Source organism: Rhinopithecus bieti, unplaced genomic scaffold, assembly GCF_001698545.2.
Source record: "Rhinopithecus bieti isolate Rb0 unplaced genomic scaffold, ASM169854v2 scaffold_10181, whole genome shotgun sequence".
NCBI lineage: Eukaryota > Metazoa > Chordata > Mammalia > Primates > Cercopithecidae > Rhinopithecus > Rhinopithecus bieti.
In genome coordinates, this window is record NW_016806624.1 from 1,791,706 (window position 1) to 1,806,606 (window position 14,901).

The 14,901-nt window shown below is 38.2% G+C and overlaps 1 protein-coding gene across 1 annotated transcript in view; it reads right to left on the reverse strand.

Annotated features, from left to right (window-relative positions):
• RGS7BP (regulator of G protein signaling 7 binding protein) overlaps positions 1-14,901 on the reverse strand; it is a 101,749-nt gene that overhangs the window by 22,713 nt on the left and 64,135 nt on the right. The window contains 1 exon segment of the mRNA XM_017877121.1: positions 10,429-10,559. Coding sequence (XP_017732610.1) covers positions 10,429-10,559 — 131 coding nt within the window.

A 14,901-nucleotide genomic window follows, 5' to 3' on the forward strand; every position in this document is an offset into this window, starting at 1 on the left:
TAAGGGCAGGTGAGGTGGGGATTGCTGGTGAGATATGAGACTGGAGAGGTTTTCAGGGTCAGTTCATAGATATTCTTCTGAGCCACATTACGGAGTCAGCAGAGCCATCCAAACCTGGAAAGTGGCCAATTTGAGTTCCTCATCCCCAGCATCACCCCCTTTGACAGGTTATCCTCAGAATTCAGTACTTGTTTTCACATATCAGGTGGGCTCCTTGCCCTCTTCCTGGAAAAGAGGTCAACATGTGTTTCCAAATGGTGACTTCAAGTCAAAGTTTTGCTTTGCCCAAGGGAGTTGTTGTACATTTAAAATCATTTCTTATTATGAAATGAAAAACTCTGTCCCCTGAAAAATCAATTTCAGGCCTCAGTGAACAAATATTTGCTCAGGAGGGGATGGGGTAGGGGAGGAAGATAACCCTTAGAGCACCTTAAAATTGTACATGCTGGTTACATCACTGTTTAGAACTAGGACATGAAAAACTTGGCCACTTTCCTTAGAGTCTTGAAAAGCTTTTAGCCTTCAGCTCCTTGGGGATTTCTATGTATTTTTAGCTTGTTTATGGATAATATAATAGGCATGTTTGAGGAAAATTTAAGGGAAACCACCCATGAAGCACATAACAAATTGAAAGGCTGGTTATTCTTATATTCGTGAGAAATTGCCGGTCATTCACGAGAAACAAAAACACATCTGACTGTGGGGCAGTGTCAAGGGTGCAATAGAGCACTCTCAGCTTTAGGAGTCCTTGGCACAGGCACCAGAGGAGTGGGCTGGGAGTCCTTTATCACACCCACTCTAGAGACCTCTTTCCTTCTCATCTCTTATTTCTCTCATCTTTTCTCCTCCACTTGTGTTTTCCCCATTCCTCTTTTCTTTCCCCCTTCCATTCCTTCTTGCTTTCCTGCCTGTCTTCAGTTTGCCAGTGACAATGGGAGGCACTGCCATAGTATCTTTTTGGATGTCCTTAGTTTGGTCTCTATTGTCCAGTAAAGTAAATTTATCCATTTGAGTAAATGTCTCCAGGAATCAAAACAAAATAAACCAGTCTTCTCTAGGATAATACTGTATCAGTGCCCTATCACTTCCTTGGTGGCAGGAGTAAATTTCCTACATCCTTTGTGCTCCTGACACATTCCTGCACACTATGCACAGAACAGGCTTGCAGGGCAGTTTTCATACTGACTGAATGTGAACAACAAAATGAACATGGCTTATATCAGATTCATGAATGCTTATGAATCCAAATAGTTATACTAACTCTCATGCATTTTCATAACTGCTAGGTGCTTGTTAACACCATGCACTGTGAAAAGGACTGGGGAAATGTAGGCTGTTTTTTAAATAATCCACTTTTACTCTCTTGTGTTTCTAAAAAGCATGGAACTTAAATAGAAATAAATTATATTAATTCAGTTAGTCATTTACCCATATGAAAAAGTAGTTTCAAAGGTTTTTCCACACTATGGTAAGAAGATATTCTTAGGGTCGTAAAACACATGGCAAAAAATAATAATTATACCATATCCGGAGCTCCATGCTTCCCATGCACTGGGAGATAAACATTTTCCAATTCAGAAGAGATACAAAACTATCCCCTTCTCCTCCTGCCCTTTGGCCTCCTCTGCGCTCCTTGTGGCACTGCTGTCCCATCATGGCCCCCAGAGTAGCAGCCTTCATGGTAGTGCCAAGTGGCTGTGTAAGAAGCACAGAGCCCCCTTGGAACACAGGAGGAGAGCAAACAATAGAAGATACATTCAAAGGATATCCTTATGGTGCTCTGACTGCTCCCTTTCCAGCCCCTAACACAGTGAGAGCAGCACAGTGTCTAAGATGTATTCACACTATAGTTAATTAATTCAGACTTTTCCATACTGGGTGTCATGGCTAACTTGTATGCCTTTTGGATCACATAAATGTTTCATTTTATTTATTTACTTTTACTGTACATAATAGTTTCTTAGAATTAAACTTTTTCACCCATGGTAATATATTTTGTAAATAAGATGATATATGGAGTTAAAATTCTCTCCAGTCTTGAAAGTACCTCTCCGAACTAAGTGTTATTTTGGTAAGAAACTAAATACACAATGTATTTTAGCTATTAAGCATGGTTTTGAAATATGTTCATTAATCATTAAATAAGACAAAATTCAGCTAACTGTGCTACTCTCCTTTATTTCTCCACTTGATATGTCCTCCTGCCCTTCTCCAATGTAGCTTAGTAAGAATGGTCTAGTGCAGTGGAACAACCACAAACTTTGTAGTGAGACAAATGTGCTATGTGGCCTCAGGCAACTTACCTCATTGAGCTTTGAGTTCCTCATGTGTAAAATGGGGAAAATATACTTGAGGATAAAAAGAGATGATATGTATAATGCACCTGGCGAGTAGAAGGTACACAGTAAGTGGAAGCTATGATCATTGCTATTATCCTATTCTTCAGCCAACATCTACATTGACTAAAGGTGACAAATAACGTCCTACTCACTGGTATGTGAAGACCTGGAGAGAGAGTAGAAGAAGGCTTTAGATTACCCTTGGGTTTCAGAAGTAAGTTATGTTTATATTCTTCAAACACGACATGCCTGTTCTGGTCATTTGTAACACGAATGTTCATGAAATTGTTTCCTTCTTGTCCTTCAGGTCTCAGGTTAAATTTTATCTCCTTAGAGAACTTTGATCACCCCTTCCAAAGTAGCTACCCAGTCACTTTCTATTACATCATCATCCATTCTATTTCAATTATTTTCATTGCACTTATTAGTATTTGGAACTTGTTTCAAATAAAAGTTGTTTCAAATAAAAGTTGTTTATTTCTGTTCTTTCTTTCCTACTCCTCTCTTTCTTCTCCCCCCACCCCCACCTCTGCTCTGTCTGTCTCTCTTTCTCCTCTCTCCCTTTGCCTTAGAATATATATTTCATAAGAAACAGAAACCTCTTCAGTCTTTCACCCAGGCTGGAGTGCAGTGGCATCATCGTGGCTCACTGCAACCTCTGCCTCCTGGGCTCAAGAAGTTCTCCTGCCTCAGCATCCTGAGTAGGTGGGATTACAGGCACCCGCCACCACACCTGGCTAATTTTTGTATTTTTACTAGAGACGGGGGTTTCACCACGTTGGACAGGCTGGTCTGGAACTCCTGACCTCAAGGGATCTGCCTGCCTCGGCCTCCTAAAGTACTGTGATTACAGGAGTGAGCCACTGCGCCTGGCCTACCTCTTCAGTCTTAATCATTGCAGTCTCTTACCACTCAGAACAGTGCCTTACATATGATAGATAATAAATATTTCTTCAAATAATGAACACATGTTTCCACTTAGAATTTGAATCATGTCTAAGATTTATTCAGCTTTATTTCTTCTAATCCACTGTTCTATTTTAGTATCAATTGCCTCATTCCATTAGGAAATAAGGCAGATATATTCTATTTCTGTCTTTATGTTGCTGGCTTCTTTTGTTGAAGTGTGGATCATCTCCTTTACATTTCTTAATATGATGCTGAATACATTGGAGTTTTTACTGCTCATATTTTATTCTTGTCTTGAGTTCATCCTGTATTTTGCTGGAAGATGGCTCATTAATTTCTCATTCGTGCATCTTTAGCTCTTAGCTCCCAGCAGATTCTGAATTGAGATTTTTCAACTTTTAACATTTCTCTATTATTTCCCTTTTGTGATTACATCTCTTCTGCATATTTTTATCTCTGTATTTACCATGGTAGCACATTTTAGGGGAAAGAACCCATCTTATCTTTGGGAGAGGGAGGGAGGTTGGTATACCCTCAAACGGCCTGGGGACAATTTTGCAGTAAGCTATGGCAGAGAGGACAAGCAGAGTCAAAGGGGACCACTAACAGAGCAAGGTAAAATGAGAACAAAGATAGAAAGGGCAGGTTTACACGTGGAGGGAAGCTGGACTGGAGTGTTCAAAGGGCAGGTTCACATGTGGAGGGAAGCTGGACTGGAGTGTTCTGTCATTTCTGCTCTTTTCAGAATGGGGCTGTTGCCACAACTGATTGAACGGGGAAAAGAAAGCAAGAGAGAGGAAAGCCATGGTCAAAATGGCAGGATCATTCAATTCCCTTAGAAACCTGGCTCCACTTTCTGCCAATGAAGTGAATGAAACCTGCAATCTCTTTTCATCTGGTGGCAGAAAACAGGCATTAATAGTCAATGTGATACATGGACTCAGTAATGGGAAAAGATTTCCTACCTAACTAACTGTGAAGAAGTGAGAACAACTATTTTTCACCATAAACATAGAAATTAGACTTTGTCAAGTAATGCTTCAATCTACAACTTAAAGTGTTAGAATATGAAACTACAAGATGACTAAAATTATTCCCATCTGTCACCTTCTTAAAACAAAGTTTTTCAGAACCACTCTCTACCTGATATAACTCAGTAGCGTTTATTATATGTAGATTTTACCTAACATTACTGTAATGTACTTTCATTTTGTTGGCCATAAAAAAAGAAAATCACTTTAGTAATGTTTTTCTTCATTTCTTTGGCAACAGGATCATCTTGCAAAGTAAAAAAGATTTCCAAGTAGATTGTACCAATCAGACTTATGAGACAGCAAAAATTCAGAAGCATGGTGCATGAAATAAACATGAAAATCCATTGACGATTTTGCTAAGGACTAGAAAGATAGTTATAAGTTGCTTAATTGGGAGAGAAGGAAAATCTTCATTACTAAATTCAGGCTCACTGCAGGAGCTTTAAAGTTATTTGAGGCTCGTTTTTCCCAGAAAGAAACTATATTCTTAACCCCTGCAGTGGCCTTGTGTGCCCCTTCTCTCCAAAGAGTAAACTCATGTCATGACTACTCAATACAGTAGTACAACTAAGTGAGATACACAATTCTATCTGAACTTCTGGTGGCAGCCAGGGAGGTGGATAGACATAAAAACAAATTAAATGTATAGATAAATGTGAAACAGTTTGGTTTCAGTATCTCATTCTAATCAAAAATTGACTAGAGACTCTCATATAGAGCCACATTTAGTGACTCAGTTGCAATCCCCCCTTTTTTTTTCTTGATGGAAAAGAAATGCTGAAGAAGAGGGGAATGGCAAACTTTTAGTACTCACACAGAGGGAAAATAGTGTAGCTTGCATAAGGGATTAAAATACCAGTTTTTATTTTGTTTATATTTTGAGATGGGGTCTTGCTGTGTCACCTAGGCTGGTGTGCAGTGGTGTGATCTTGGCTTGCTACAGTCTCTGTGTCCCACCTCAAGCAATCCTCCCACCTCAGCCTCCCAAGTAGCTGGGATTACAGGTACGTACCACCACACCTGGCTAATTTTTGTATTTTTTGTAGAGACAGGGTCTCACCATGTTGCCCAGGCTGGTCTCAAATTCCTGGGCTCAAGTGATCCTCCTGCCTCAGCCTCCCAAAGTGCTAAGATTGCAGGTATGATCCACCACACCTGGCCTCCAGTTTCTATTATAGCATTACAAGAAACAAACCAGATAGAGATTCTATGCAGAAAGAGATTTCAAGTGTTACAGATTAGAATGTGAGCCATAATTCCCCTAAAACTCAGGGAACTTTTATTTCTCAAAGGAAGGCATTTAGTGAGGTCAGCCAGACAGACTCAATCCCTAGCCTGAGGCCACACCAGAGGTACCACTGTTTGGTTATGAGTATATTATCTTGTAAAAACTAGTCTGGCATCTTAAATCTCAGTAAAAAGTCTTCTTTCCATTGGGAAAATGGTCATTTTGCTAAGATATGACATATAAAATTAAATAAATATATGTATATTTATATTTTATATACCTATTTATATGGATTTATATCAGTACTGGGGGAAGGAGACTAATTTCTTGATCCATGCTTTCTCCTGCTACCTCCACCACCTTGTCTGAAATTTGGAATCACCTACATCTCAATTCTTAATGCACTGCTCATTTTGAGACTATACATATTTTTCCTTAATCACGCATCTTGACTCAGGACCTTAAGTCATATTAGCATAGCCTTCCTTCCCATTCCTTCCCCATTTCTTGTTTTTATGAAGATGAAGCATTTGTCTGCCTTTCTCTCCAGTGGTAGTAAGTTTTCTCACTTCTTATTGGTAGTAAGGCTACCTGACTCCTTTCTGTCTACTTTTATGAGTAGGTGCTCCAAGCTTCAAGGGTTCCAAGATACATGTTATGTCTCTTAATTTGTCTGACGCTTCTGTTATAGTTTAATACTCTTGGGTTGTGGTCTATGGACGTATCTCTACCTCAACTCATTTCTGGCTATTCGTGGTCACTGGAACCAAGTATTCTTATTCTTTTAACCACGGCCTCCCAAAGAGTCATATACTTGTGTATTAACTAGAGGTTCCTGGGCAGACAGGTTGCTCTACAGTTTCCAATGATATCAAAGAATGAACAAAACCTAGTGGCACCAGCTGACATTTTCTGTGCCATCTTGATGGTGAGAATATGAATTAGCACACAATACAAACAAGCCAGGAGTCCAAAGTATTAAGATAGTATTAATCCCTTAGGTGTAATAAAGAGATTAATGGTGAGAAGAAATCGAAAGGATGTATCATACAAATTGTAACTAAAAAATTAAGAAATGATTTCTTTAATGTAATCATCCCTCCCCCAAAGCTAATATTTTATTTGTCCTTCCAGAAATTTTCAGGAAATTTGTCTAGTGTATATTTTCATGCATATGTTTGCTAGCACTTTATTTTCTCTGGTTTAATGATATTTTCTTTCATGCTTATTGCTAGTGACTTATCTCCACCTTCAATATTTTTGTTTTGTTTTGTTTTGTTTTCTTTTCTTTTTTTGAGATGGAGTCTTGCTCTGTTGCCCAGGCTGGAGTGCAGTGGCATGGTCTCAGCTCACTGCAACCTCCACCTCCTGGGTTCAAGTGATTCTCCTGCCCCAGCCTCCTGAGTAGTTGGGATTACAGGCACACGCCACCACGCCCAGCTAATTTTTGTGTTTTTAGTAGAGATGGGGTTTCACCATGTTGGTCAGGCTGGTCTCGAGCACCTGACCTTGTGATCCACCTGCCTCGGCCTCCCGTAGTACTGGGATTACATACGTGAGCCACTGCGCCCAGCCTTCAATATATTTCTTAAGCCTACATGTTACTATTTTCTTTACTCCTGTATTAATTGATAATTTGTCACCAATAAAGCAGTCTCCTCCTCCTCATTGCCTTAACTCAACTGGTACCAAGAGAAAGGTAACGGTCTATAGGACAGCTAGTTCTTGGACTTGCCTTCTGGAAATACAAGAGATTTGCCAGGAGTGTAGGGTATATGCATACTTCCAAAAAGAGTAAAGAATCATGGTTTGCTGGCTACAGATGGTGATCGAGGGCTATACACATAATCAGTTGGAGAACTATCTCAATGACTTGTTTTAGTTTTTTCCAGCAGTAAAAAAAGTAACTTTAGAGGTGTTTCTGATTTGGTATGTCTGGGGTGAGGACTAAGAATTTGCAATTCTAACAAATGATTTGGACACCAATGCTGTTAGTTCAGGGGCTGCACTTTGAGAGCCACTGCCTATTTCAATGGTCACATCCCCAGTTCCTGGAGACAACGCACTGTATGAGCCATCACACAGATCACACTCATCAGGGGCACCTACCCCTTTTGTATTTGCTTTTCATCAGCATGGGGGAGAAAGAAGAACACATAAAGCCACATTGAAAGTGCACACTTCGGGGAGTAGACAGTAGCAAAGCAGAATGGCATGGTAAGGGCTTGGAAGTTTTTCCTTTTATTCTTATGGAGGGTGGGGTGTGATTTACATTTTTTTGGTCTCAAAGGGTAGAGGAGCAGTCCTTAATCCTCTATGTGTTTCAGAATCACCTGGAGTGCCCTCAGAGACTTCAATTCAGTAGGTCCTTGGATAGGATCCAGGCATCTGCATGTTTATTCAGCATCCTGGATAATTTTGAAGCATGTTTTCTAAGGATTACACTTTAACTAATAATGATTTTAGAAGATAGAAATCCAAGTGGACAGTTAATCCTACATGGGGGAGAAATCAAAGATACTATCAGGTATTTTCTTTTTATGAGTTGTACACGGAAGTTTAGGCACTAGAGCAGGGGGCAGCAGTTTATTTGATTATTTTTAAAAAATAGGCAGAGAAAGAAGCAGAGCAGAAACTGACAGTGAAGACAAGAGGCAGTGAAGACGGAAGGAGCTGCTCAGTTAAGAGGTGACTGCATTTCATTTGCATGAAATGACCAAATGCAACAAGAAAGCAGTCTGGATGGGGAAATCCCCTTTACTCATAAACAGAGAGCTAGCAGAGAAGAGTTGTTATTGCCTTTTCAAAAATCAGTTGTGAAAAGACAAAAAGTAGGAGTGTATGGCAGAAGGAGACCAGGTGGCAAATTGAGGAGCTACAGCAGGAGTGGGAGTAGAGATCACCGGGTGTTAAGGACATGCCGTCAGCAAGGAAGATCCCAGTGGCAACAAGGCATGAAATCCTGCAGGTGCAGCCAGTGCAGACCTGGGAATAAAACTACCTATCCCGTGTCTACTCAGTCATTAGAGAGAACGAAAATACTACTCTGTATGTGTGTTTATGTGTGAATGCATGTACATGTTTGTGTGTGTGTGTGTCAGAGAGAGACAGAGAGAGAAAGACATCAGGTCAGTGACATCAGTTTGGATGTCATGAGTGTGTCTGAGTATTCAATTTCCTGATCAGGCATTAGGAGTATCAAGGAGCTAATCTCTCATATATTAATAACAGCAGTAAAGATGGAAACCCTTGCAAAATCAGCCTTCAGAAGGCAAAAGGAGAAAGACATAATATTCACATATTGGGAAAAATGTTCTCCTGTCTCTGGAGCAATGTAGTAGGATCTTGTTTTTAGTTCACCTGTGTGCATATGTATATGTGTACACAAGATTATTATTATTATTATTTTTTGAGTGTCGCTCTGTCACCTAGGGTGGAGTGCCGTGGTGGGATCGCGGCTCACTGCAAGCTCCGCCTCCCGAGTTCACGCTATTCTCCTGCCTCAGCCTCCCGAGTAGCTGGGATTACAGGTGCCGGCCACCACACTTGGCTAATTTTGTTTTTGTAGTTTTAGTAGACACGGAGTTTCACCATGTTAGCCAGGATGGTCTTGATCTCCTGAACTCGTGATCCGCCTGCCTCGGCCTCCCAAAGTGCTGGGATCACAGGTGTGAGCCACTGCGCCCTGTCAAGATTTGGTTTTTACAAGTATTTCATCATGTCCTTTAGTTTCCTCCAAATTGCAACGCTTATTTGATTTCAAATCTTTCCTTTAATTGCTTCTTCATATGAAATATCTTTCTGTTTCCTTCCCTAACTGAACCCTAACTTCAGAATCCTAAGATTTTCCCTAAGTATTTCTAAGTTCTCTGGCCTTTTCTATCTCTGAAATTAAATCATAGGCAAGGATTACCTTCTATGCACAGCCCACCCTCTACCATTCTCCTGAGCTCAAGCACAAAAACACTGTATTCTAGAAGTTCCCAATAAATTATTGTTCAATGAATTGATGAAGAAAATACAGGTTGAATCTTCTGGTGATGGATACTTTTGACTTCCTCTGTGGCATCCTTGCCATTCCACTGTCTCCCATCACAGAATATCCACTGGTTGGGTGGGGCTGACTCCACCCCCTAGCTCCAGGAATGGGCCTTGATTGCCTTAACCAGTCAGTGGATTCCTCCCCACTGTCTACAGTGATTGGTTTAGGCATAAACCTGGTCCAAGCAGAATGAAGCTCAGAACTTTTTCTCTGTAGTTGGGAGAAGTTCTCTCTCTTAGTGGACAGTGCCAGATGTGATGACTGCAACTGTTGCAGTTTGCTAATGTGAGGGAAGCCAGCTTGAGGGTAAAGCCAATACCCAGAAGGCAGAGCATCATTCAGAATGGAAGCTGGAAGTCTGATGAAATCATGCTGAAGCCATGACTAACCTCTGGAGGGTACAGTCCTTATTTCCTTTATGGTTTAAGCCAGAAAATGAGGTTATCTATTACTAACCTCCCTGTTATTTATGGAGTTCCCTCTATTTTTGAATCTTTGGGACACTATGTAATTTGTCTTCTTGCAACTTAATTCATTTAGGAAAATAGCACTCTTGGATAGCATTTACTCCCCTAGTAAAATCAGTATATACCTTGCTGTTTATGCTGAATCTAACAAAAGTCATGTTCACAACAGCTAAAATAATAAATTTGAGAACTGTTGCTGCGCTAATTTCTGTTCAAAACAATCAGTGTTAGTATACACTTAATGGTACTGATATAGACTTCTTACCAATTTATATAGCAAGCATTTCCTGAACATTTAAATTCATTCTAATTGCATATAGATAGGCATATGGTATATATGGACACTTTACCAAAGATTAGCTTTTGTTCAACATTCCTCAGTGTTTCCGGCAAGATTAAACGTAGATACCTTTTCGATGAAACTGAAGAGACCCCAGCAGACATATGGATTTTAGCATCTCTGTGGTATACATTTCTAAGCAGCACTGCAGCTGGATGTAAAGCCGACAGATTTCTGGATGGATCTCACCATCTTCCGGGCTGCAACAGAATGAAAGAGAAAAGCTGTGAACATTCTCAAGATTTCACTCATCAGCCATTTGTCTCAGCTCCGAGAGGGAAAAATGCTCAATAAAGATTCCTTAAAGCCTTGATTCTAAAATATAGGACTTCCTGCTTTGAAACCAATGACCAATGTGACAGTTCTTATGTAAGTCTCTTTCTGACTAACAGTTCTTAATTTTTTCCCCCTTCAGCAGCAGAGTTCTGCCGGGAGCTTAAAATCATAAATGCTTTACATAATTGAAAATATCAGACATCTTCAATTGAGCTGTTGGAACAAATTTCCAAAATATATTTAAACCATAAGAATCTCCTAGCTTGCAAGAAGAGATTAAAAACCCTTGTTTTTAGAGAAACTGACAAGAGCAATTCAATTACCAGTTGTAAGACAGCTCTTTAATATTAGGGCCCTAATATAATATGATTAGAGAGCAATTTACAAATTATTTTTATCAAGGTTTTTTGTCTCAGTCTAAAGGTTCTTCCTTTATTGTTTGCTACTGCTAATTTATGAGAGACCAAATGTTTTTAACGAAAAAATTAAAATGTCATGAAAAAAGTAATAAAATTCTACTAATTATGCTTAACAATCTAAAGCTAAGTAAATGCTGAACTTATGCTCTAAAGTTTATTCTAAAGTCTTGTGTCTGTCTTTATTAAATTTGATAAAACTTATATAAATGATAAAATATGGAGCGATCACTTTTGTTTTAAGGGGAGAAAACTAGTTGATAAAACAATACTCTATTTTATATGCGACTAAAATAGCACGTATTGCATAAAACAAATCAAATAAAAGCGATACAGCTTAGAGATAGATTAGAAATAAAAGAAAGCCTAAAAGTGAACTCTATCAAATGTCTTAATGAGTTAACTTTATTTCCATCCCTATTAATTTAAAATGCAATGAAATCTGATTTTTAAATATAGTATTTGAATTTGATTTCTTTGTAATGTGGGTCAGTGGCAAAATATCAGGAGGTAATTATCAGATAAAAATAATGACTTCAAGTTCTGGAATCACAGTAAAGAGAATTTGTATGTATACAGCGCTTTACAATGATAGTTAGTTTTCATTTTCAATACTTATTTAGTCGATGAGCAAGAGTTGATTTAACCATATGGCTTATGTAACACAAGGAAATGCAAAATTCTTAGCCTCAGCATCAGTGATGCCTGCACATGTCTTTACTGTGTCAGACAGAATAAAGTACCTCAAAAGATCTTTCATGCAAAATTTGGCTTTATCTGAAAATTAAAAGATGTTATTTTCTCATTGGTGTCTCATGGGTGCCGCCCTAGGCCAACATAGGAAGCAAGTGTATCTCTGGGGAAAATATTGGGTTTGTTTTTCAGAGCATCCGCCCATAGGTGCCTTCCACTGTCAAGCTGTCCTCCGATTCTCCCATCTCACCCCACTCAGATATACCCAGACATACACACACCCAGACACACACACACACACACAGACACACATACACACCCCACTCTGATTATTTCATATCATCTTCAGCCTTCACAGTTTCTGACTGTGTCCTGGACCTGCTAGATTCTGAACAGATAATGGGCATTAATGGTTCATGTAATAAAAATTGATCCTTGTATGTTATCTACTGATACATTTACTTTTCAGAGCAAAATCTGAAGATAATATCTTAATCTAAAAGGAGGGTAAAGGGAAAGTATTTTAAGGCAGACAGGTCTTTTCTATGCTGGTTCATCATCCCAACATCAGCTGCCTATTTTCACCTATATATAACATTGGCCCGGTGGCTCATAGGCAGATATTTTTAAAAATTTTGTTTTTAATGGACACATAGTAATTGTATATACTATGGTATATAGTGTGATGTTTTGATACATGTATATATTGTATAATGATTAAATCAGAGTAGTTGGCAGATCTATTACTTCAGATATTTATCATTTCTTTGTGGTGAGAACATTCAGAATACTCTCTTCTAGCTATTTTGAAATATAAAATACATTATGGTTAACTATAGTCATGCTACTTACTGTGCAATAGAACACCAGAACTTATTCCTTCTATCTAACTGTAACTTTGAACAATATAAAATGCTTCACAAATTTGCATGTCATCCTTGCTTAGGAGCCATGCTAATCCTTTCTGTATATTTCAATTTTAGTATATGTGATGCTGAACCCTCATATGCAGATTTTTTTAAAAAAAACTTTAAAACCTTTTAAAAATCTGTTGTATGTATTGTATATTTTATAAGTGGGACAATTAGCCAGTACAGTAGCATCCGGGCCATGGAACATTCTTATTTTCAGAAGTGCAAAATATGTGCCTAGTGGGGCTTAGCTCCAAAAATATGCAAACTTCATATACGGATGACATTTTATGTAATTTAAACAAATGACTATCATATTAACATATTTTAAGAGCCAGTATATTTAGTATTATTTTACAGCTAGAAAAAGAGAGGCAAAGCAATGTATTAGGTGCTTCTGAGAAAAGGCACGTCAAAACAGATTAAAATGCCTAATTCAAAACATTTCTTTGGGTGCCATCTCCCAAATGCCTCTGTAACCCACAGAGATTCTCCAACTTGTTACAAGAAGAACTGAATAGGTGCCACCAGAAATTCAATCTGCCTAACAAAAAGTAATTGATGCTAAGGTTGCATCATAAATTTTCTGGTTAACAAAGTCACATATACACTCATATGTTGCCCTTTAATGTCTTGGGATATTGAAATATAGAGAAAGAAAGGAACTATTTAAAGAAAAGTGGGAAAGCTAAGGTATCTTTTATGTTAGAGTTTCATGATGCCTAGACTAAGTTACACTAACTTCAGGCCTTGTACAATTTATTTCTCCCTCTTTAGACCTTTAAGATTTATTACCTTTAGTGATTACTGAAAGTTCATTGAAATGCAAGTTGTCAAATGAGTTATAATATGTCTGATGTTATAAGCAGTGAACTGAAATACATTTTTGGGAAACATTAAGAACATTTGCGTTATTTTCATAACAAATGAGTAAGAGCTGAAACACGGAGAATGAAAGAAGAGCTAAGAAAACAGCAATTTAAAAGCTTGAAACTTTCTAGGGATAAATTACATGACCTAAGGAAACATTTACATTAAAATGAAATTGGACCTGTGTAATTCCTACGGGAACTGGAAGTAACTTAATTTAGAGGTAACTTTGCCACATGTTACTTATGTTTAGTCTAACACGATTCACTCTAATTAATCAGAGTTTAGGTCTATGAGAGTCACCCCTGAGGGTGATTCATTTAATTCAGTCAAATATGTTTTATGAGTTAGTGACTAGATTATGATTATTTATTTTTTCTATTGAGTGTAAGTCAAGAGCTTAACCATTTTGATTAATTTCAAAGCCTTAGTATTGATAGAAAAAAACCCTAAGAATTAACTTCAACAAAATTTCAGTGCTTTAGAGCTCAAGCTGAATCCAAAAACATTTAAAATAATGACCAAATTATAAATCTGCTCTCAACTAACTCCTTGCAGATCAGGATTTAATGACCAAATCATATAGCTTAGGAAACCTGAACTGCTGTAGGAGGAGGATGACATGAATACAGATTTTGACAAAGTTGCCTCTTGACAATGGAAACTCTCTCTATTGTGAATATTCTTATTTTGTAGTTCAAAAAGTAATCTGACAAAGGCTTGACAGAATGGCTAACTGTAAAAAGACTCATAATGCCCAATGTTGGTGATGATGTGGAGCAACAGAAATGCTCATACGTTGTTCATGGGAATTAAGTGATCTACAACTCCTTTCTAAAAAGTTCTGGAAGTTTCTTATAAAGCTAAACATACACCCTCCTATGACCTGGATTCCATTTCTAGGTATTTGGCCAAGAGAAATAAAAACATATTCACAAACAGAGTTCTACAAGAATATTCATGGTATTTTATTTAGATTAACCCCAAACTGGAAACAGCCCAGGTGTCTGTCAAGAGAAAAATGGTTAAAGAAATTAGTACACTTCTACAATAGAATAATACTCAACAATTAAAAGAAGCTAACTCCTGATCCTCAAAACAACATAGATAAATCACAAAAGCCTTACCTTGAATGAGAAAATCCTTACACAAAAGAACAAATACTGTATGATTTCATTCATATGAGGCTCTAGAACAGCTAAAACTGATGCTAAATATTAGAACAGAGGTGGGGAATTGACTGAGAAGGAGCATAAGTGAACTTTCTGGGGTGAGGGTGATAGTCTGTGTCTAGATGGAGGTTTAGTTACACGAGTGTATACATTTGGCAAAATGTATTGAATGGCACACTTAAGATTTGCATTTGATTACATGCA